This window comes from Pyrgilauda ruficollis, unplaced genomic scaffold (assembly GCF_017590135.1).
Source record: "Pyrgilauda ruficollis isolate IOZ18807 unplaced genomic scaffold, ASM1759013v1 scaffold62, whole genome shotgun sequence".
Taxonomy (NCBI): Eukaryota; Metazoa; Chordata; class Aves; order Passeriformes; family Passeridae; genus Pyrgilauda; species Pyrgilauda ruficollis.
In genome coordinates this window covers 2284412-2307264 of record NW_024527933.1, presented here as the reverse complement: position 1 = coordinate 2307264, position 22853 = coordinate 2284412, and the positions used below count along the sequence as shown (strand labels likewise).

Here is a 22853-nt window from a genome sequence, read left to right as displayed (position 1 = left end):
AGCGTTTCAATGTGACACCTCTCCTCAAGATTACCTTCAATTCAATAACAAGCTTCCTGTGCTTTACCACTCCTGTCTGGCATAGCACAGCGAGGTGTAAACAAAGCCCACGTGGATCCTGGGGCACAGCCAGCCCAGCCTAACCCCACAGCAGTGTCACAACACAGAATTGCAACACCAGGACATCCCAACCAGCCCAACTTTGCCAGTCTAACAGTGAAGTCTCATGAAATTACACAAGACAGGAGAGCACAGGAAAGAGGACAGTGGAACAGGCAACTGAGAAAAGCTTTTGATGTAGCAGCAAGCAAAGCTCAGATACCCAGCTGTGCTGGAATCAGCCACGGGGGTTCATTGGATTAATGCTCAAACACTCGAGGTGCAAAAGTAGTCTTCAAATATTAAAATATTGCCTGAAGTTAACCAAAATTTCTATATCCTCACACTTTGCTTTGCATGGATTTAATTTCCTCTGTTCCTGGCTATCACTTTGTTCCACACAGGAACACATGGATCATTTTACCTGAATCAGAAAGCTCACGGTGGCAGAATCCCCACCAGAAAGCCTCCAAGCCCATTAAAATAAGGGCCAGCCTAGAAGAACACACATCAAAGACCAGCAGAGCAATTACATGTGGCTCAGGAATCAAGAACAAACAGCAGCAGTGACAGTGCTCTTCAGCAATACCTGCAGTTGGTCTCAGACCCAAAGCTTTCTCCTCTCACAGCTTAGGACCAAAGACCTCAGCCAAGCACAGAGCTCAAGTTTTGATGTCCTCAGAAAGCCAGTGTCTCATCCCTACCATGGAAAGAGGCTTTGGTTTGTTTAAGCATAAACATAATAGGAGCTTTTGAATTCAGCACAGTTTAGCTCCTGACACAAAACTACACCCCAATAGTGTTTGCCTGAAGGTGATTTTACACCTCCATGGGAGACAGAGTGTCTGGGTAAAACACAACAGAGAGGCAAACTTCTACCAACCTCTTTCCTTGCTCATCTGAGTAATTAAATGGGTGTTCTGGCCTCTCCTCACACAACAAACTATTGGAGAAAGTTGCAAAATGAGAAAGTCAACACAGCTGGCTCTTGGGTCACTGCTTTCAAATTTACTTAAAATTCTGGTTCTCTGTGAAATTTCCCTTCACTGCTGTTACACCTTACTCTCTAATCAAGATAATGTGCAGAGGAACAGCAGAGACCCCATTCACCATGATTAAAACCTTAAACAACTGGAAGGCAAACCTACCAAAAGTTCAGATTAGTTACACACACTTATGAAACATTTATCTTTACTTTCCCTCCCTTTCCCAAATATTTGACACCCGACCTGCAACTCGTGATCAAAGTTTTCCTTCAAAGTTCTGCCAAAACGAATTTAAAAGAGCTTAAAATAAACAGTATATAGAAAAAAAGAATACCAGAAAACCTTCAATTTTACATCACTGGAAGAGGCTTGAATGCCAACCTGAGACACGTGCAACAAGTGAAGCACAGCACCTGTAACTACAGGTGGTCTCACTCCATTTCCAAGGAATGCCCGTTTTCTGGTGCTTAGAACATCCATGACCACACAAAAAGACAGAGGGTGAATGAAAAAATCAGTATTTCAGGCATGATCTTCTTCAACCTGAGAGTCAACAGCAGATGTAGCATCCTTAGCACAGAATTTACAGGGAAATACAACACAAAAATAAGTTCTGGGTTTCCAGGGCAGAAAAGAGAATAAGCATGAGAACAGGTATGCAAACCAGAGAGGAAAAGGTTTTTTTCCCATTCATATCTTTCTCAGTTTTTGTACCTCAGCTGCAGTTGCTAAAGTGATTCCACAAAGTTCCAATATATCTGATGCAGAATGCACTAGATAAAGAACAATACAGCAATATTAACTAAATTACTGAAGAACAGTAATTTGTTTGCCTTAAAAAGCAAAGTCAGAAAGCTTGGCATGCAAAACAAACGTATATCCTCTATCCTCCAAAATATGAAACCACTAAGTATAGTGTCAAAAACCATGGAAAACGAGAAGGTGACATGCAGAAAAGACACTGAGGTGGTGAAACACCTAAATGTAATGTATTTTCTGTTTCTGTTCCTCTGGCTCTATGCACAGTTTAACAACAAATCCAGTATGGTTCAATTTAAAGATACAAAGTTCTGCTTTCTGAGTGTTCATCATTAGCATCTTAGTGTGGGTGAACAGTGGAATTTGTGGCAGAGTTCAGAGGCTTTACAGTGCACTTTGCAGAGCTGTGCTATGACAAAGAACCCAGCATTCTGTAAGACTCTGAGCTCCTACAGCCTTGGACAGCTGTGGGTTTTTCTCCCTGTACAATTCACCTAGTGCACACTTGTTTTAAAATACATTGCAAGTCCTGAAAAAAGCCTGGAAAATGCTCCAGGTCAACGCCTGTGTTTTGTAACAGCTCTGAGGGAAAAAAAAAAAAACAAAAACCAAACAGTATACAAGCAATCAGTAGCAATCTTTTTTCTTCTCACATATCACATGATTAGTCTGCTTAATCATGTCGGATCTTTACCCACCTTCCCTGTGCAACACATACTCTCAAATGCAACAAGAAGTCCTTGGCACTCAAAATGAGGCAGGAAAGCCAGAGGAATACTGCATGTGAAAATACAGATTTAGGATGACTAAAGAGTAATTAATAAAAAATAACAACCACAAGTCTAACTTTTCCTTTCATTTTACAACACATTGACAGCCACAGATGTTCCCACTAATTTCAAGAGCCAGAAAGAAAAAATGTATTATTATTTGGAGATAATGGTGTCTCTAATTCCACCCCTCTCCTCACAGATCTCAGAAAGAAGAGTGAATCATGAGACACTGTATGCAAAACCAGGCATCAGATAAAACACAAGAGTTAAGCTAATGTAATCTTTGTTAACAATCTTAAACAGGTTGATAGCTATTGCCAACATCGTTTTGCTTTCAATCCGAATTTGAACTATCTGCCAGAGAACAAAACCCTAATTTTAGGCTCTTGTAATCAGTAAATTCCCCATCCCAGAAACAAGCAGCCCTTCCCGGGAAACTGCAGTTTATAAAAGAAATGCTGACACTGCCTTAGCCAGCCCAGCACAGGAATGCTGCTGGAATGAATTAACTGTGAACAGTGGGTTCATCCACGCGCCCAGCTGACGCTCCCCCAGCACCAGCCCCATCCCAGAGCTGTGCAGCCAGGACACAGCACGGGCTGCAGGCTGGGAGGAAGCCAGTGCAGCCAGCAGCCAAACAAACTCTGGGGATGATGCTCTATGTACTGCTGGAGCTGCTCTCTCATTAGGATTCAAACACTAAAAGGGAGCTACGCTCACCAGACAACCAGAGCGCTTAAAAAATACGCTGTGGAAGAACCAAGAAGAAAGGAGTTACATTTGGTGTGTGCTACTAAACACTGCCTGCACTTAGGGCTGGAAATTGGAAGGAAACCCCTATGCCAAGCTGCATTGGTTAATTTGTTTACTGTGTACACAACAATAAGTTTGCTCAGGTCCTTGACCTTTTAAGTAGAGGCCTTTAAAAAGAATACAGTATTTCTGCAAGTCAAACAGCAATGGGCAGCTCCTGTAATAACATCTTTTCTAAGTAGCCAAAAGGCTGAGAAATCCTATCGAGTTGGGCTTTAACAGAACCTGTAAGGAAAACAGAATCTGGAACACAGATCGAGCCATACCTGTATGCCCTACCTGTTCTCCGGCCTGTATTCAAGAAATAAACACAATCTTTTTCCTCTGCACACCTCTCACATAATTTTTTCCTTCTCTCCAAACCTCTTCTGAATATTTTTCCTACTTCTCCTTCTCCCTCCCAAAAATGATCAGGCAAATCTACACAGAGATAAATCACCAACTTTACTTCAAGCAGTTTGATTTCCACTTAATTTTTGCTGATAAGTGTTTTTAAACCAACTTCGCACAATCTGTTTATACTTAATTTTCCCTTCTAACTAACACAACCAGTCCTTAAAAATAATCTACTGGGGACATTTTAACCGAAAGAAACACTTCTTTGACAACAAGAAAGATAAAACCCGCAAAAAAAACCACCGAAGTTATGGCACATGAACCAAATAAAGATGCCTGCACGCAACGAAATGCCACATCTTAGGATCCAGCTGGAAGGGACGGGCAACAACCGACACCCCGCGACGCGCCGGTCCCCCCGCGTCAGTCCCGCGCCGCCCGGGATGGGATGCGGGGGAAAGCCGGTGGCTCCGGGGCGCGCTCCGAGGCGGGTCGTCCCTGTCCCCAACACCCGGAGCTGGGGAGGACGGGCCCGGCCCGGCGCCCCCCGCCTGCCCCAGGACTCGGCCCGGCCCTGCGGGACCCCGGGCGGTCTCACGGCCCCGCTGCCGCCGAGGCCGCGGCCCTTGCGGGTAGAGGGGACGGGGAGGCATCGCACCGGGTGTGAGACACGGCCCCGGGGGCGAGGGAGCGAGCCGGCGGTAGCGGAGCGCAGGACGGCCCCCAGCTCCCGCACACCGGGAGGGAGCGGCAGCGGGGCAGCGCCGCGGGAGGGCAGCGCGGACGGGGCGGACGCGCCCCCGCGGCAGCGCGAACCGCACCTACCCCGGCCGCCGCCGCCGCCGCTCCCGGTGCCGGGCCTGGGCCGCCGCCGCCCCACGTGACCGGGCGGAGGGGCGGCCCCGCCGGTCCTTCCGGGCGCGGCTCTTCCGGCGGGCGGACAATGCGGTTCCGAGTCGCGGTGCTGGGCTGCGGTGGCGCCTGTAGGTCCCGGCGGGCCGGCGGGGCGCGGGCGGCGGCCCCGGAGCGCGGCGCGGAGCGGCCCGCGGCTCCCGCTGCGGTCTCCTCCCCTCTCTAGGTCCGTAGCCGGAGGCAGGAGCGGCCGCGGGTGCCAGCGCGGGGACGCGGCCCGACGCTACAGGTACCAGCCCCTTCCCCCCCTCCCGCCCGCGGGGCCGGGCCTGGCGCGGACAGCGGCTTCCCCCGCTCTCGCAAAGGGCATCGCGTTTACATTGTTAGGGGATGCTGCGCGGGCTCCCGGCTGAGCTGTGCTGGAATACTCTTTTCCCGGACCCCGGGAAGTAGATGTGAGGGCCCGGGGCGATCCGCGGTCGGTAAAGGCCGAGGAAGCACGTGCTTCCAACGGGGAGCCCTGCGCGTCCGACGGGAGCTTGCCTTGGTCTGCCGCCCTCCCGAGATAGCGGGCTTGGGATTCATTGAATGATCTTTTCTCTTGGAGATCAGTAGTAGTTGAAACTGAACGTGTGCTAAGGCAAGTCACAACTTTTCGGTGTACAGTTTCTCATGATGTGGCTCTTGTAGTCTGCCAGAGACAGGCTGAATGGCTGGAATAGCTGTGGTTAACAGCACAGTATAACTTTAGCATGGGTGCTTTAACTGCATTCATATTGTATGAATTTCCAAGGTGGAAAAAACAGACTAACAACTGCACTTCCCTCATCACTGTTCAGAGAAAGCACAAAAAGAACCAGTTTGATAATTTGTAAAATTCACTGAAGATATATCAGGATGATCTGTTCCTATCGTTTATGTTTGCCAAAGGCTGTTGCCTCTTAAAATGAAACTTTCGGCCCTAGAAACGGGGTCAGTCAGGCAGTGCTGAAGGTGACTGAGAGACTGGGTTCTGCAGATTCAGCAGAACCAGTATAACGCAGAACGATGCCCCCCCCTGCTTCCAAACTTTCCCTGGTCCCTGGCTTTTGAAGTCTTCTGAAATCCTCCTCTAATTTTTGCATGCCATACACTGGAAGATACGCTTGATGGGTGTGATCAATGAGGAGGTCGTGTCTCCAAATGCTGTATGAGCTGCAAACTGAAAAAGCCTTGATTATTGACAGATGCTTCCAAAAATATTGTTTGAATAGTTGTCTTGTGTGGGCACAATGCCATTCTTGTGTGTACACTCAGCTAACACTTCATGCCCCAAGAGAGCAGTATCTGCTTTTATCTATAAACTTCAAAGCTTCCTTTCGAGCTTTATGTGGTGTTTGTAATAGTTGGGAGGTGTAAGTTTTGCTTTGTTTTGTAATTTTATCTAACCAAATCTTGCATCATTTAGTCTCCTGTTATTTCTTCACTTCCTGCAATCCTAGTGCTTTGGCAGGATTGTGTGAGCAGTATTTCATCCAGAATCAGTGTAGTCTTATAAATTCTTAAAGCAACTGTTGAAAGACAAAAGAACGGTACTTGGTTTATGGAAGATCCACTGTTCTTCATTCCAAGTCCTATCAAAACAAGAACAAACTTCCTAGAGAAGTGGTCTTCCAAAGAACAAGGCTAGACACAAGGCTTCCTTTATCCCCCAGGTATTCAAAACAGGGAGCCTAGTGGAGGCCATTGTGAAGATTTTTTTCTGTAACCTTAGGAAAAGTCAAAACAACACACAACAAACCAACTCCTGCAGAAAGACAATCTAGTGTGTTCAACCCAGTGCAAAACCCAAAGCTTGCTAAAAATATGTTTCCCCTTTACATCCTAACATTTTAGGATATTGCTTCAGGAGAATTTTTGTTATAGCACCTCCACTTAATAGTCAGGCTTCACTACATTAAAAAAAGGTAAAAGTTATTGTGATGTGAGATGTAAGCTTGAATTTGTTCTTACTTGTAACGGACTTCAGTGTGTACCTAGAATAAAAAACATAATGGCTGATGAACACCCACTTTATATTATTACTCTAAATCTTTCTGACCTACCTTTTAGAAAACAAAAAGTACTCATTGTTTGTTTTTTTCTTTGCCGCTTTTCCTTAGGTGTGCCAAAATGTCAGAAAGATCAGATATTCTTCATTTCAAGTTTGACAACTATGGAGATTCAATGTTACAGAAAATGAACAAACTGAGGGAAGAAAACAAGTTTTGTGATGTCGTGGTCCATATAGATGATGTTGAAGTTCATGGGCATAAAATTGTCTTTGCTGCTGGCTCTCCTTTTTTGAGAGATCAGTTCTTACTGAACGACTCCAGAGATGTAAAAATCTCCATCCTGCAGAGTTCAGAAGTGGGGAGGCAGCTGCTTCTCTCTTGCTACAGTGGCACTCTGGAGTTCCCTGAAATGGAGCTGGTGAACTACCTGACTGCTGCGAGCTTTCTGCAGATGAGCCACATCGTGGAACGGTGCACTCAGGCCCTGTGGAAGTTCATCAAACCCAAGCAACCGCTGGAGAGCAAAGAGTGCGAACAGCAAAGCGACTCTTCTGAGCTGAAGGAACATCAGGGAGATGATGACTCTCTGCAGCAAGACTCGCCTTGTATTCAGCCTTCAGAAGACAGCATGGACATGGAGGATAGTGATATTCAGATCATCAAGGTGGAGTCCATTGGGGAGGTAACAGAAGTTAGGAATAAGAAGGATCAGAATCAGTTTATTTCTTCTGAACAAACTGCACTGCATTCCTCAGAGCCTCAACACTTTCTTATCAACTCCACTGTTGAGAACAGAGCAAGTGAAATAGAGCAAAACCACCTCCACAACTATGCCCTTTCGTACGCCGGCAGCGATAACATCATTCTGGCCTCTAAAGATATGTTTGGGCCTAACAACCGAGGGATAGACAAAGGCCTCCAGTGGCACCATCAGTGTCCAAAGTGCACAAGAGTATTTCGGCATCTGGAAAACTATGCTAACCACTTAAAGATGCATAAACTATTTATGTGTCTGCTCTGCGGTAAGACGTTCACTCAGAAGGGCAATCTCCACCGGCACATGAGAGTGCACGCAGGCATCAAACCATTCCAATGTAAGATCTGTGGGAAAACGTTCTCTCAGAAATGTTCCTTACAGGACCACCTCAACCTGCACAGTGGGGACAAGCCCCACAAGTGTAACTACTGTGACATGGTCTTTGCGCATAAGCCCGTTCTGAGGAAACACCTCAAACAGCTGCACGGTAAAAACAGCTTTGACAATGCCAATGAAAGAAACGTGCAAGACATAACGGTGGACTTTGATTCATTCACATGTAGCGCTGCTACAGACAGTAAGGTCTGTCAGCAGGCTGATGCCAGCCAGGTACTGGATGCAGGGAAGCTGCCTCAGGCTGTGCTCGGTTTAAGAAACGATAGTACCTGCGTCAATTAAGCAATTAAAACTCGTCCTGTGTAGGGATCGTGACTGAGAGGAGCAAACCGTTGGTTTGGCTTCTTCCCTAAACTAGTGGTGTGCCCTGAAAGGCTACGGATGGTTGGATTGCAAAACCTGGCAGGTCTTCAGCCATCGCTCTTAGTCTTACTTGATATTTTCTGTGAATAGCAATCCTCCTTCAGGTTTCTGTCTATGTCTCTACTGTGGATTAAGGGGTTAATTGTTCCATTTCTCTCTGATTAGGAGATTCAAGACTAACACCTTTTGAAAGACTGTTGCTGTGAGCTGCAAGTAAACCATCTGCTGTGCAGTTAGAGGCCTCTCTCTGTCTGGGCAGATGGAGGAAAGCAAAGAGGACAAGTGTGTGAGATAACCCAATATTTTTTTTTAAAAAGCACTGGATAACTGAAAACACTCCATATACTCAAATTTAAATTTACCTCTTAAAATTACCTTTCTCTGATCTTACCCCTAGACTCCTGCAGTTGAAATGAAGTATTTTTGTGTCACTTTTTTGCCCTTTCTAAACCTATTTCAAGAAACTTCTGCTGCCAATCAATGCTCTCTTAAAAACTCTCAGGGTTTTTAACCTCAACATGCATTATGAAAAGATTAAACCCTAAATGATTTGGCAGGGTTAGCTGATCATTGCATAGAGCTGTTCAAACTGAGGATAAATTGCAGCTCTGGAATGTGAGAGGCTGGTGCCTGGAGTGCAAATGTGACCTGTTCTTACGCTGGCATAGCTGGGATTTTTAAAGGGCACTTGCCAGCGCACGTACTGAGACAAGCTAAACACTTCAAAGCTAAAAGTTATCCTCCATCTTCTGTAAGTTTTGCATCACAAACCACAACAGCTGTTGGGTTTAGAGCAAAGCTGGAATGGAGAAATACTGCTTTTTGACACTGTGAAAAGAATCTTTTTAAAGCTGCAATGTGTAACAACTCCACAATTTTTTTTTGCTTTTTTCTCCCCTTAGTTCTTGTATGTCTCTCCTTGATGTCTAATAAGGGCCACGTGTCACTTAACTTTAAACAAAAATACCTGCTATAAGAACTTAACATAAAGTTTTTTCTTTTTTGAAGTGACCATTAGTGTTTTACAGATCCTAGGATGAGGTATAGGTAGCACAATTTCTATAGGTTAATATATCAGCTATTGACTGTACTCAGCAATACCTCTTGTATACCGCCTTAAACATCAAATGTAGCGGGAATGGCATGTTAATTGGGATTCTGGGATTATACCATACTGCTTCTCAAAAGTGCTGTGGAATTATCCACATCCCAGTCAGGCTGAAAGAAGCTTAGTATATCTGAGGCACACCATTCCCAGTAGAACAGCACTGTTAGTACTGAAGTGTAGCATAGACTAATAATCAAATGGCTGATCCTCGGCAGAGAACTGCTGTTTGTGTTTGGAATTAGGATTTCTTCCAGTGCAGCTCTTTTCCACAAGGTTTGCCGTGAGGCTGAGATTATGCTTCCTACCTAAATGTAGTACTGTTGGTGTGTTTGAATGAGGGGTGGGGGTGAAAGGCTGCTATTGTATGGTTAAAAATGTTAAACAGGTATGACCAAAGGTTTGTAGAGCAAAAAGTGTTGTGTATGTCATTATCAAAAGTTGGTCTTGCTCTTCGGTTCTGTGTGTGTAGAAGTCAGGATTTCATTACACAGATGTTACACTGATGGACGTTAAAACATGTTAATGTTGCAGAACGTTTTCAGAAATCCACATACTTTGAAGCAGAAAAAGAAGGTGATTCTGTGAATCAGTTTTTGCAATTGAGTTCTTGAACTACTGCACTTGACTGTTACACGAACTCTTACATGGACAGCTATGAAGTAAGCAAAGGAAATTACATCAGGGCATTCATCTTTCAAGTTGTAGCAAATATATTTAGGCCTAAAGTCTAACTATTTGAGACTTTTTAAATTATTGTTCAGGTTGCTGGAGTAGAAGATAGGTTTGCATGGGAAGAACTGTTTTCCTCTTGAAGCCACCCACTTTCAGAGTTGTTTTGAACTAAATTTGACCGTGACAGTTGCATCTGACACTTGCATTCTGTCTTCAGGCAAAATCTTCTGTATTGTTCAAACATTTTGATAATCTATTATTCACTAAATGGAAATAAGTTATAGTGCTATGTCAAAATGAAGATAGACGTGGAGAACAAGAGCTTGCAGAGCCAGGTCAACGTGCTGTAAGGTACTAGTGAACAATCCAAGGCAATATGAATATGGACACAAAAAAGAAAATGGTCTTCTGCCACAGAAAGGAATACAACTGCACAAATGCTAGAAAACATGGTAGCAAAATGGACAGTATTGAAAGTTTTGTCTTTCTGGAAAGTTTTGGTTTTTGTGAAATTATGAAGCTGTAATGTTACTGTAAGGAGAATACAGCTTGTTGAAGTAGCTGTGGGTGACTTGAAGCTGATACAAAGAGACAAGGGTTTTCCTAAGAAATGAAAGAAATAATTTGGTCAAGATGCATAGGTGTTCAGTCCACCCTGTGCTGTGGTGATTTGGACGTCTGAAAAGGCCAAGACTGCTGGGCTGCTCAATTAAAGGCTGCTGTGGTCGTTTGGCAAGAGCACAGCATAAATGAATAGGAAAAAAGAGAAATGCAGAAGACTTTCTTCAGTGAAAAAGGACACATCGGTTGGATGAAAAGTGACTTTTACTAATGTTTGCTTTTGGCCTGGCAGAAGGGTGCAGACCAAAAGATTTAAGCAGGAGATGGCTGCGTGACTCCAGAAACACCGGAGCTCTGAGGGCAATACGCCGATGCAAAGTGCACTGGTGGTAGAGTTCATCTAGAATTTGCCCCTGTATGGAAAGACAAGTGAAGAGTATAGAAGAGGTAATAGAAAAGAAAAATCTGGCTAATGCTGCTTCTCTGAATTACAGATTAAAATGGAGTGAGAATTATGAGAAATGGAATATGCAGAGGCAGCTGAATTATAGAATAAGATGAACTTAATTGTCCATGTATGTAAAATGTTGTCTTCATTGCAATGTCCCGAGTAGTGAAAGATTAGATCTGTTGGTTGTTGCTACTGATGCTGCATATTCAGATGAGGACTATGGCAGTTATCATAATCTGTGTGTTACTGTGTAGAATACCATTTGCTGGTAAGTGGATAGTCTCACAATGTGCTGTACAACTTCCTACATATCCTAAAAAAAACTGAAGTCTATTACAAAAGTATTTTAATAACTCCTCAGTATATTAGGATTTTTTTAAAGTTGGCATTTTATTTATTTATATTATATAGAAGAAGGAATTTTTAGAATTTAGGTTTGCCAGAGGTTTGGGCTCACCACTTCTCTGAGTGATGGTAGCTTGTGTAGCATGTGTTCGTTCCTGCAGCACATGCTGCAACTGCACAGCCTCCTGCATAGATCAGGGATGAGTCTTTCCTTAATTTATTTTTCTTTTAGAAGACATGTTTGCAAGTTAGTAACTGATTAATTTGAAGTGTCAGTCTTTCTCTCCCCTAGCTTTTTGGCAAAACTTAGCTGCCGTTGAACTTTTGTTGAAATAACGTAGAAATTAATTGTGTGGGGCTGATTATGGTTTTGGAGTCACTGGGAGGAATAAAAGTGAGGAGGGAGAATCAAAATGTGATACAAACTGAAACTGTTGAGAGAACTCTAAAGTCACGTTAAATGTTAATTTTTATAAACAAAGAGGGGGACATAGTGGTGTCTCCCGACTTGGTAAGGGGTGAGAAAGCAGGACGGACGCCTTTCCTTTGAGATTGTATAATCGATGGACTGAGCATTAGCTACCTCTTCACTGACTGGGCAAAAGTCTTACACTACGTGTGATAACCAAAGCAGGCGGGTCGGCGGCTGCCGGGCGATGTCCCGTGGCCGTGAAGAAGCCAGCAGCTCGTCCCGGCGGCCTTCGGGGCGGCGGTTCGCCGTTCCCCCGGCGCGTCCCGGCTGATGGCGAGGAGGAGCCCCGGTAGCCGCTCCGCGGGATGCCTTACGGGGGCGGACACGTCGCTACCTCTACCGAACGGTGGGCGAGGCGCGCCCCGGTGCCGGTGCGGTTTCCCCCAGCGGCAGCCGCTGTAGCAGTGCCAAGTCTTCTAATAAACGTGCTGCTAACTCTGTCTGCCGCCGCCTCTCATTTCCACCGCGGTCACGGCGCACCGGGGGCGGGCGGGCGGAAGGGGCGGGCGGGGAAGCTGTTCCGGGGCGCTGCGGCACCGGCGGCGGAGCGGTACCGGCGGCGGGGAGCGGCCGGGGAGCGGGGCGGAGCGGGATCGCGGCCGGCGGCGGACGGCCCGGGAGCCCCGGAACAGCGGGTCCTGCCGGAGGCGGGGGTGGGCTGCGCCCGGTGAGACGCTCCGGCGGCGCCCGCGGGTCCCGCCATGGCGGCGGACTCGGAGGTGCTGCACTTCCAGTTCGAGCAGCAGGGCGATGCCGTGCTGCAAAAGATGAACCTCCTGCGCCAGCAGAACCTCTTCTGCGACGTGTCCATCTACATCAACGACACCGAGTTCCAGGGACACAAGGTGATCTTCGCCGCCTGCTCCACCTTCATGCGGGATCAGTTCCTGCTCAACCAGTCCAGGCAGGTGCGGATCACCATCCTGCAGAGCGCCGAGGTGGGCAGGAAGCTGCTGCTGTCCTGCTACACGGGCGCGCTGGAAGTCAAGAAAAAAGAGCTGCTGAAGTACCTGACGGCCGCGAGTTACCTGCAGATGGTTCACATTGTGGAGAAGTGCACCGAGGCTTTGTCCAAGTATTTGGAGATCGACGCTTCCATGGAGAGCGGTACCCAGGCTGCTGAGGGGTGCCACTCCTCGGATGCTGAACTAAGGAGCGGGGATGAGGTTTTAGATAAAGATTGTGAAATAATCGAGATCTCTGAAGACAGTCCAGAGAATGAAGAATACCCCGTGAAACAGGAGGATGGTGATGGCGATGGGGATGGCCCACACCCTGCAGGGCAGAGCTTGGTGTCGGAAAGGAAGGACACAAAGTCCCCAGAAATATCAACAGTGGAAATCGGGTATAAGGATGATGAAATCTGTATCTTCAGAATGGATTCCATGAGTGTGGCGAACGTAGAAAATGATCATTTTCCTCAGCCTTGCACTTCCTCTAAAACAAATCTATATTTCCCAGAAACCCAGCACTCCTTGATAAACTCTACAGTTGAAAGCAGGAATACAGAAATGCCAGGAAATCACTTTCAGGCTTTTGTTGGTGACAATCCAGAAGGAACTTCTAGTGGGGTGAATGGATTCCAGAGCCTGGAGGATTCTGGCAGCTCATGGCGGCACCAGTGTCCAAAGTGTCCGAGGGGCTTTCTGCACCTCGAGAACTATCTCAGACATCTGAAAATGCACAAACTCTTCCTGTGCTTGCAATGTGGCAAAACATTTACGCAAAAAAAGAATCTCAACAGGCACATCCGGGGGCACATGGGGATCCGGCCCTTCCAGTGCATGGTGTGCTTGAAGACCTTCACGGCCAAGAGCACGCTCCAGGATCACCTCAACATCCACAGCGGGGACAGGCCCTACAAGTGCCACTGCTGCGACATGGACTTCAAACACAAGTCTGCTCTTAAAAAGCATTTGACTTCTGTTCATGGAAGGAGCAGCAGCGAAAAGCCAAACCTGAACACTATTACAAAAGTTAAAATAGACTATGACTGATAGCTGGGCAATTGTGGAGTCAGACTCCACAAAAAGCTCCTGGCTAGTGAAATTCTAGAAGCAATTCCAGTTCCAGATCCCCATCTAAGGGAGAGAAGCATAAACAGGTGGCTGGTGATCCAAGACAGGCCTTGGAGCAGGAAACCTGCCTGCTCCATTAAGGTTGCTATTGCTGTCAGTGAAAAAACGTGTTTCCTAGTTGAAAGTAAACTGCAAAATATGGGAAATTATTTCATGCTTCTCTTCTGTTATACTGAGCATATCCTGGTCCCCCAATGATGTTTTATATTCCTTGTTTCAAGGGCAGGCACTGCTGACTTTCAGACTATTACTGATACTGCAATAAGCTGAAGCCTGAGCCATGGTGTTGGTAACAACAGCTGAGGGAAGGGGATGTTTGTATTTATTCAAGTCAGTTGTTCCCATCCAGTTCCTGGATCATTCATGGTGAAATCATCTCCTTCCTTGCCCAAACTTTGCTAGATCTTCCAGAAAGAAGGTGTGTTTTCATACTCAAGTCTGTGACGTTTAAGGACACACAACAAACAAAAACTAATCAAGGAACCTTTCAATTTGCCTCTTGCAAATAGAGAATTTGTAAAAGAGAAAGAAACAAACAGTATTGCCTTGCAGTTTATTTGTAACTGGACAGTCCCATGAAAAGGACTTGCTTTTAGTTTTATCAAGTTCTGAATTTTTATAAACTTCTTTCTTCTAATAGTGGGGGTTTTTTCTGTCATATCAGTGTTTTGCACCTGTATTTGATAAGTTTAGTCCTGTTTGTTGCATCATAACATCTGCCTTCATTTTTTTACAGATCTTAGCTATATGCACTTGTGTGAAATTCAGCTGTGTGCTCTTGGGTAATCACAGTTTCAATGCTAATTTTGAAAAACAGGCATTTCTGTCTGACTAGCAATGGCTTAGACATAGAGGTCTCAGACCCTGATTCTGTGACACGGTAACACAGTCATGATGTGTGTTTGCAGAAGTGTGTTTGTGCTTTGTCAAAGGTCATTTTAGTTTCATCACGAGCATCGAGTGCCCTGTGATGCAGTCTGTGTCTTTGGCTGGTACATGTTTCTTCCACTAAATGTAATATGAATAAAGAGTCATTTCAGTTGTTAGTATGAGATAATGGTACTTACAACTAGCAAAAAGCAGTAGTTCTTACTCCAGTCTGTATCACGCTTTCCTTCAAGTTTCAGAAGTGCTGTTCCAAGTTCTTGCTCGGAGTCCAGAAGTCTGGCCCAAATGCTTCAGAATCTGGCTGGCTCTAAAATCTAAGACAATAGTTTTTAATGTCAGTTCACTTTCCTTCCCTGTGTCTGTGAGTGCACCAGCCTGTTTGGGGTTTTATTGATCAGCTACGTGAGGGGTTGGGTGTGTACAATGTCTACCGTGCACTTTCCTGTTACTACTTGTTACAGGCATGGTCAGGTGTATGCGTGGGTATTTCCCTCATGGGCACTTCCCTGTGTGCCAAAGGGGAAACAGACTGATCTTTTGAAGTGTATCTTCTGTGGGAGCAGGTTCCGAGTTATTTTGGTCATGCATGTAAACATGAGAGGGAGTTGTGTTGTGTGACAGCCCACCAGCATGTTCTGTTCAGTGGCTGCAGTGTCTCAGTAAGCTTTGTGGACAAACCCTGGTCTTGTGCACATGTTCACATCAAGAGGAGTTTCCTCTCCCCTGTCCGTACATGTAACCATGTCTTGTCATAACACAATAAATGAAATGCAAACAAGGCGTTGTGTCAGAAATACATCTCGATTTTTCTGATCACAGTTAATAATTCTGTGCATACCTTAACAGTTAGTATTTTGACTTGCTGTGTTGAGTAAACAAGATGTAGTAAACTAAACACGGTGTTCCAGTGGCGGTCATTTAGTAACGCGTTTTTCTGTCCTTCAGAGGGGTCTGTCTGACCCACTTGTGCCATGAATTCTTCCCCCTCAGGAGTCACAGCTCTGCACCGCCGTGACCTTGGCTAAGGCTGTGTTATCTCTGCGTGACCGGAGAAGCAGCTGCAGCTGCCGGGTGTTGCTCCGGGTGGTGCTGGGCCAGCAGCGCCAGCGCTCCCCTCAGCCGCCCGGGCCCCGCCGGCCTGAGGCGGCTCGGGGACAACGGACGTGGGCCAGAGGGCGCCTCCAATCCCCGCCTCCTCCTCAGCGCCAGCAATATTAAAGTCATCAATTGCAATTTAGAACGACAATTTATAATCGACACTAGCGGCGAAAGCTACCGATTAAAAATTAAAAGGACAATAAATAATCGACGCCAGAGGCGAACGTTGCGCACCGAGGAACCGCTGAGGCGGCTCTGCTCGAGGCGCGCCACAAGGGGGCGCTGGCGGCGCCGCCCGCCGCTCTGTCCCGCCGTCTCGATGACCCCCGCTTGGCCCTGGCGGCGGGGCCCGCGCGGCGGGCGCATCTGCACCGCCGTCTCTATGGTAACTCCCTCCCTCCCGCCCGGCCCTCCGCGCGGTCACGTGCGCCGGGCGGCGCGCGGCTCTCGCGAGAGCGGCGTCGCGGGGCGTGGCGGCNNCGGCGTCGGGCTGAGCCCGTCCGGTGCGGCCCGTCGGGGGCCGCAGGGGTGTCGGCGCCCGGCGGGCCCCGCCAGGCCGCGGGGCCGGCCCGGGGACCCGGGCAGCCATTTGGTGGCGGCTCCGAAATGACGGCGGGAGCAGGGCCGGGCTGCGGGAGCGGGAAGCCAGGCCCGGGCCCAGGAGCTGGAGCCGGCCCGGGTGCGGGATCCCTGCCCAGGAACGGGAGCCGGGCCCGGGCTCTGGAGCGTTAGTTGGGCCTGGTGCGGGAGCGGGGCCGGGCTCGGGTGCGGCTGACAGCGGCCTGCGGACGGGGCGAAGCTGCGGGGGCACTCGCGGGGCCGCCCGGCGTTCCGGGCACCGACGAACGGAGGCAGGAGCTCCCGGTCCCCTCCCTGGCAGCCCCCTGGGGAGCCGCAGCACCGGGCAGTCCGTGCCCCCCGCACGTACCGGAGCCATGAATATTCCCAGTCTGGAATACTCATGGAGCTGTGCGTTGGGGTCATGGTGCAGGAGAGTCCTGGTGGGAGACAGGCCCTAGGGCTGCACCCACCGTGTCGGGTTTGGAGTGTCTTAAACACAAAAACACAAAACAACTGAGCAGAAAAAGCGTGTCCCGGTTGTGCTGATGCCCGAGCTGCACGGAGGGTTTCCAGTTGAGTGTAGGAGTCAGCACAAAGCACAGAAGGGCAGCAGAGTGGTGGGAGAGTGATGAGTGTTCAGTTCATCCAGGGTTCAGAGGGGAATGGCATGGATCTCTAACAAGAGAAAATAATGACCAAGTTTAGACAAGCAACCAGGAGATTTTCTGATCTTGGCCTGTTTAATTTCCATGCAAACTTAGAATTTTGTTTGGGATTAATTGTAGTTCCTGAAGCTTCTCTTGTGGTTGTTCTCTCATGGCCAATATAGCTACATCATAGTAATGAAACTAAAATTAAAAGCAGTCCTTTGGATTACAAGGGTGTAAATTTGCAATTGTGGCAGAAAAGATCTAATCTTAAATGAGAAGCAACCAGTACAGCTGTAAATCTTCTGAATCAAAATACTCTTCTTTGACCTTTGGTCTTTCCTAAACATCTGTGGAAATACTAGAAATTGAAACTCCTGTTGCTGGTATAAGGATTATTCCATGAAACACTGAAGTCTTAATTTTTGTAGTGAATCACATTCCCAAGACCTTCATGCCTTTTTTGTGGTTTGTTTCTTGTTTCTGCATTGTAAGTAAAGCTTTCCCAAGAAAAGGTGTTTTTATTAATTTGTATTTCTGTCTTTGTTGAGGTTGTGGCCATTTCTCTCAGAAATACTAAATTCTATCAAATTTTAGTGTCAGTGCTTTAGGTATCCCAAAGCAAAGTCCTGATCTTGAGTGTTGATCTCATTTATTTAAGGCTTTGTTGCTTTAAAATAGATAAAATATTTACAATACCAGATGGTAATAGCTGATAGCATTTGTTAGGAGTATGTTACATTTCATTTGGTGATATTTTATATACCCTTAATGGGACAAATGTTCAGGGTCTCTCCTTGCTGACTGGACAGCCCTAAGGAAAGGAAAAAATTACATGTCCACGGGTATCTAAAGTCATTGTGTACAACCTTTAGAAAGGTTTTCCAGCTCCTGTGGAGCCCTATGTTTTCTTGCCTGTATCTCAGAATAGAAATGGCATTTCATTAAAATGGTTTAAAAAATACTAAGAATACAGAATTTCTCATCTAAAAAAATTACAGTTTAAACATGGAGGTCATGTAAGAAAAAAAAAAAAGCTTGGAGAACTCAACCATACATGGGAGTCCTTATTCACTGAAAATATTACCAAAAAGTTAGGAGTTCTACACTGTATCTCTTCTTGGAGTAACTGTGTCAAAGTAGATCTGCTTAGAAATGGATTCCCTTTCTCTGCATTCAGAGAGAGTTCAACTGATTTGGGTGGCAAAGAAAATTTTCATTTATTTGCCCTTCAGTTAGTCCTGAAAAGTCAATACTGTTACAGAAGCTGAGTTGGTATCAGGCTGGTGGCAAGGACAGGCTCTCCTTTCAGGGACACCTACAAAACACAGGGAAAAACCCACAGTGGCATTACATAAGTATTTAGGAAACATTTAAAATCTGCTAACATGATTTGTGGTAGCAAGGGTTGAGCAGGGAGGAGCAGGTGAGAGCTGCTGAGGGTCCACTGACTCTGGTGTTGGTTTGGGGGCAGTTAACCCTGAAGTGAGTGAACTTTGGCAGTCACCGAGCAACCACGAGCATAAATTTACAATATAAATTTATATTGTACCCCTTCAGCCACGTTTTAAGGAGGCAGAGGGGATTCAAGGTTTGATTTTTAACCAGTTAACAAGAGAATCCCGTAGGCATTTTGGCAAAACGTAATCTGGGTACATGTAAGTGTTCAGATCTCTATTTAGGACATGAGGAAATGGAGTGAAGCTCTCAGGGAAGTTCAGGTTGGACACTGGGGAAAGGCCCTTCCCCCAGAGGGTGGCCAGGCACTGGAACTGGCTCCCCAGGGAAGTGGTTGTGGCACCAAGTCTGCCAGAGCTCCAGGAATGTGTGGATGATGCTCCTGGACACGTGGTGTAGTGTCAGCTACTCCTGCAAGAAGCAGGGTTGGACATGATGGGTCCCTTCCCACGAGGTTTTCTATTGGAGCTTGAATTGGGCTGCAGATACTCAAAAGAGCATTATTGTTCACTGAAATAATTGCATTGAAATACTATATTTAATGGTCATTAAAGACTTTACGTATAGAATTTTCACAGGATGTAAAGAGATTTGCATGTGACAGATACTCTGGAGTGTAGAAATAAGCAAGGCACCTCAGTAAAGAGGATTTATTTCAATTTCAAGCCATCATAGCTGAATGATGCAAAGCTGTTATGGGGATGGCGCTTCCCTAAGCCTTTAATGAAGCCAGTTTTTTAGATCTGTGGATGATGGCTGTTGAAGAGAAATGAATAAAAGATGCTAGCCCTTCCAGAGAATATGTTAATACTGATAATTATATTATGTGATATGTGAGTTTTTGACCCAGTCAGAATGCTTTCAGGAACTACATAACCTAGGAAGGAAAGCTGGAAAAAGCTGCCTCCTTGTACTGCAAACCAACCATTCATCTGCATAAATGAAAAATTTTAATGGAGGTCACTTTAAAAAAGAAAATAAAATACCGTGATCTCTGCAGTCAGCATTAAGAGAAAGTCAATATCAGGACTCTTTAATTTAGTGGTTCAAAATCAATTGAATTCTAAGATTTAGGCTTAAATCCACAGTAGGATTGTAACTGAGCCTCAGTTGTGAAAATGCCGTATAATTTCACAAGTTTTCCAAGCGTTTCCTTCATCTGTGGAGAAGACTTCCCTTTGTTCAGCACTGACAGAATTATTCCATGTCTCATTCTCACCCAAGCTCTGCTTATTTGTCTTTGCCCACTGCCCACGAGGGACCTGCTGGAGGCAGCCTGAGCCGAGCTGACGCTGTGGGGGAACTGAGTTAAGCCTTCAGCCCTTTCTGGCATAAGGGGTGAAACTTGCCTATCTGCATTTTGACAAATGCCCTGACTGAGCAGTGTGGGAGAGGAGCAGACTAACAGAACAGCATGATCACCTAAGCTTGGTTTCTTCAGGAAATCAGAATTGAATTCTGTTTATTGTGTCCAGACGTTATTGAGTAAGCATAATGATTTGGATTAGTTGTAGAGAATGTCTTGGGATTAGGTAGCTAAAAGTTAATATAAAATTATTAAAGACATCTAAATCTTACAACTTCCATCATTTGTAAGTAGTACAGCTGTTTGAGGAAGGTCTTGAGGTTTCCCTTATCTCCCCTTCCACCCCACATTCCAATTTAATCAGATATTCTAGTCTGAAATGAGAAAATCAGTCAGTTATCATTGTTACTCTGATCCATTGCAGCCATTACTGCAATAGGAAAATACTGCTGTTTTAAAAACACAAGGTTACTCAGCTGTACTGGTTTTTATTATTACATAATTTCTGAACTTAGCCTTGTACATTTCTCGGTTTGTCATCTTCATTGCTTCTGGAAGTAATACTACAAAACTAATTGTAACTTCAATGTAATGATCTTTCTAATAGCAACTGCCGTGGCTTTCAGACTGCTTCCTTGTATGTTTGGCCATTTTCTGTATCAGCCATTTCTTTGGGATTTTCTTTTGCAGGGTGCTTCTGCTTTGACAGGGAAGGGGAGCCCTGTGTGGTGTTGAGATAGATAACACATCTGCAGAATGAACAGACAGACCAAGGGTAGTTGTTCTGATGGGAGTGTGCTGCCTGTTAAAAACAGAATCCAAAGGATTTCTAGTTTACCTTCTTTTTTTTGCTCTCCTCCTTGTGTTTGCTCAGTTTAGAGTGCTGAAGCAATTTGTTCTTCAAGAGGACATCCCTGAAATACATTGTTTCTGACAAGGAGCAAGAATCTATTAAACATTTGGCTTATGCTTTTTGTAGGAGTTGACATGGTAATTAGGAGATGTGAGATTGTTTTCCTACACACTGGGGTGTAAGAGTGGCAGGAGAGCTGGCAGGCTCGATAAAGTATGGAGATTCCTTCCTGTATGGCTGCTTGAAGTTTTGGGAGTCGAGAGCTTTTCCCAGCTGTTTGCTGGCTTAATTAGATTTTTTTTTCCTGTCAAGAAATCCGAAGGTCAACACATGCTTAGTAGAGTCTGTCATTTGGGATGATTAAACACCCAGAGATAGATCTTTAAAAACCGCTGCTGCACCCTTGAAGAATCTGTTGTGTTCATTTCTATGCTGGTCAGGAAAACAACTGTATTTTAAAAGCTGGTAAACAGAGAGATGGTTTCTTGCAAGTCTCTGAAGCACCTGTGGAAACTGAACATGGGTATTGTCTCAGAGCAGAGATCCCTGTGTGTGAGATAATTAATGAGCAGTGTGGACACAGAGACTGTTTATTAGGAGCTCGTTAGTGACATGCCAGCAGTTGAGCTCTCTGTACAGCCTCTTAAACTTTTCCCGGTGTGAGTCATGACAGTCACACACTTCCCAGAGTACTCTGGTTTGTGCTGTTACCTGTGTCTTGCAGTCAAGTGAAAAAGCACCACTATCAGCCCTAGGTCAGCAGTACTGTTGGTGTTGGTGTCCTAATGTTTCTGGTAGTGCTGCAGAAAGCTTTAAGGAAAGTGTCCACAGACAGGCTTTGCAGCTCTCTGCATCTCTTGTCCAGCTGTTTCAGAAGGGAAGCAGATGTGCTAAAGGAAATGGTGGGATTCTTAACAGAGGAATCAAAAGTCTTTCTGGGCCTGTTGGCTCAGTGTTTGGCTTTATTCTTATTTGTTTTGCTTTTAAATTTCCTTGGTTAAAAGACACATGTAGCAATAGCATGTTAAAGATGACTGGGTTTGTTCATCTCTGCTAGAGCTTTGACTGTGCTTTCCTAGAAGCTGGAGGAAAATCTGATTTGTCCAATACATGGGAATTTTCTGGCTTATGTTGAAAGTGTAACCTCAGCAGTTTGGTTTTGAGAGGTTCGACTTCCAGTTTGGTGTGTTTTACTATGGGAATTCATTTGAGGCAAAAATTGCTGCCTAATATTGAAAAGCTCGCTGAGATAAGGACATCTTGTACAAGTATCCTGTTACTTAAAGGACACTGAATGTTCATAATACTAAATAGGTTTTCTAAACAGATGGTCATAATTAACATAAAATACATCCACAGATAAGAGTCTATTTGGTCTTCTAGTAATTCTTTCAATGGTCTGGTACTTTAGCATTAATTAAACCACAGCACAGCCAACAATGGAATTGCAGTAAGGAGTTTCTGGATTTGAACACAGAGGGAACATCTCAGCTTCCTCAGAACAAGTACCTTTTTTCTATAATCAGAGTAAAAAAATAGAATGCTAAACATGTCATTAAAACATTTTTGGATTTGCATTTGTAACAAGCTTGTTCATAGCCTTGAAGTGACCCAACTGGTCTGTAGGTTGCCTAGAGAGCAAACACAGTGGCACATCACAGCCCAGGGTGGGGCTGCTCCCTCCTGGGTGGAGCTCTGAATGGAAATCCTGATGATGGAAGCTTGGATGAGAACGGTTCTGATGAACTTCTTAGGCCTGGTACCTTTTTCAGGAATGTGACTTATGTAAGATACAACAACAATCTCCATAAAGCCATATTTTCTTTGAAATACACTTATGTAAACAATTTATTTGGTAAGAGTGAGATGTTTCAAGAGACAAGGAAGCCATCTGAAGTTATTGCTTGCCTTATCATAGGTTTTGTCCTAAATACCTGGATTTTACATACATCAAAGATTTTTTTGCTGTAAGTTCACGGACACAGTTATATGTAAGGTAGAAACATGAAAAGCAAAATTGCACACAGCAATCTCTGCCCTTGAGTGCTCCAGTTCTTGCAAGAAAAGGCAGAAGTAACACGAGAATCATGAAACTAAAAACTGGTTTCTCATTCTTTTACTGTTTTCTTATGGCTCTTGATATTTGTAAGTTGATTTGTATTTTACAGAAAGAGAAAATGTGTTTTTA

General features: G+C 45.4%; 3 protein-coding genes across 4 annotated transcripts in view; 2 read left to right on the top strand and 1 right to left on the bottom strand.

Moving 5' to 3' along the window:
* RABGAP1 (RAB GTPase activating protein 1) overlaps window positions 1-4670 on the bottom strand; it is a 62251-nt gene extending 57581 nt beyond the window's left edge. Inside the window, exon 1 of one of the 2 annotated variants that reach the window (XM_041483952.1) lies at window positions 4592-4670. The gene's annotated coding sequence lies outside the window, so the exon portion shown is untranslated. Of the gene's footprint in view, window positions 1-2542; window positions 2622-4591 lie in introns of those variants that run through there. The other variant, XM_041483953.1, reaches the window with a different exon arrangement.
* A 36-nt stretch (window positions 4671-4706) lies between these two features.
* Window positions 4707-12216, top strand: ZBTB26 (zinc finger and BTB domain containing 26). The gene is made up of 3 exons (XM_041483954.1): window positions 4707-4749; window positions 4845-4907; window positions 6760-12216. The coding sequence occupies exon 3, from the start codon at window positions 6770-6772 to the stop codon at window positions 8084-8086; it is 1317 nt and encodes a 438-aa protein (XP_041339888.1). The 5' UTR covers window positions 4707-4749; window positions 4845-4907; window positions 6760-6769; the 3' UTR covers window positions 8087-12216.
* Window positions 12217-12294: 78 nt separating this feature from the next.
* On the top strand, window positions 12295-15520 carry ZBTB6 (zinc finger and BTB domain containing 6). Its single transcript, XM_041483955.1, has one exon. The coding sequence runs from the start codon at window positions 12478-12480 to the stop codon at window positions 13771-13773; it is 1296 nt and encodes a 431-aa protein (XP_041339889.1). The 5' UTR covers window positions 12295-12477; the 3' UTR covers window positions 13774-15520.
* The last annotated feature ends 7333 nt before the right edge of the window (window positions 15521-22853 follow it).

What these genes read in the sequence shown, in the direction of transcription:
- ZBTB26 (XM_041483954.1), top strand. Translation starts at nt 6,770, where the DNA reads ATGTCAGAAAGATCAGATATTCTTCATTTCAAGTTTGACAACTATGGA.
- ZBTB6 (XM_041483955.1), top strand. Translation starts at nt 12,478, where the DNA reads ATGGCGGCGGACTCGGAGGTGCTGCACTTCCAGTTCGAGCAGCAGGGC.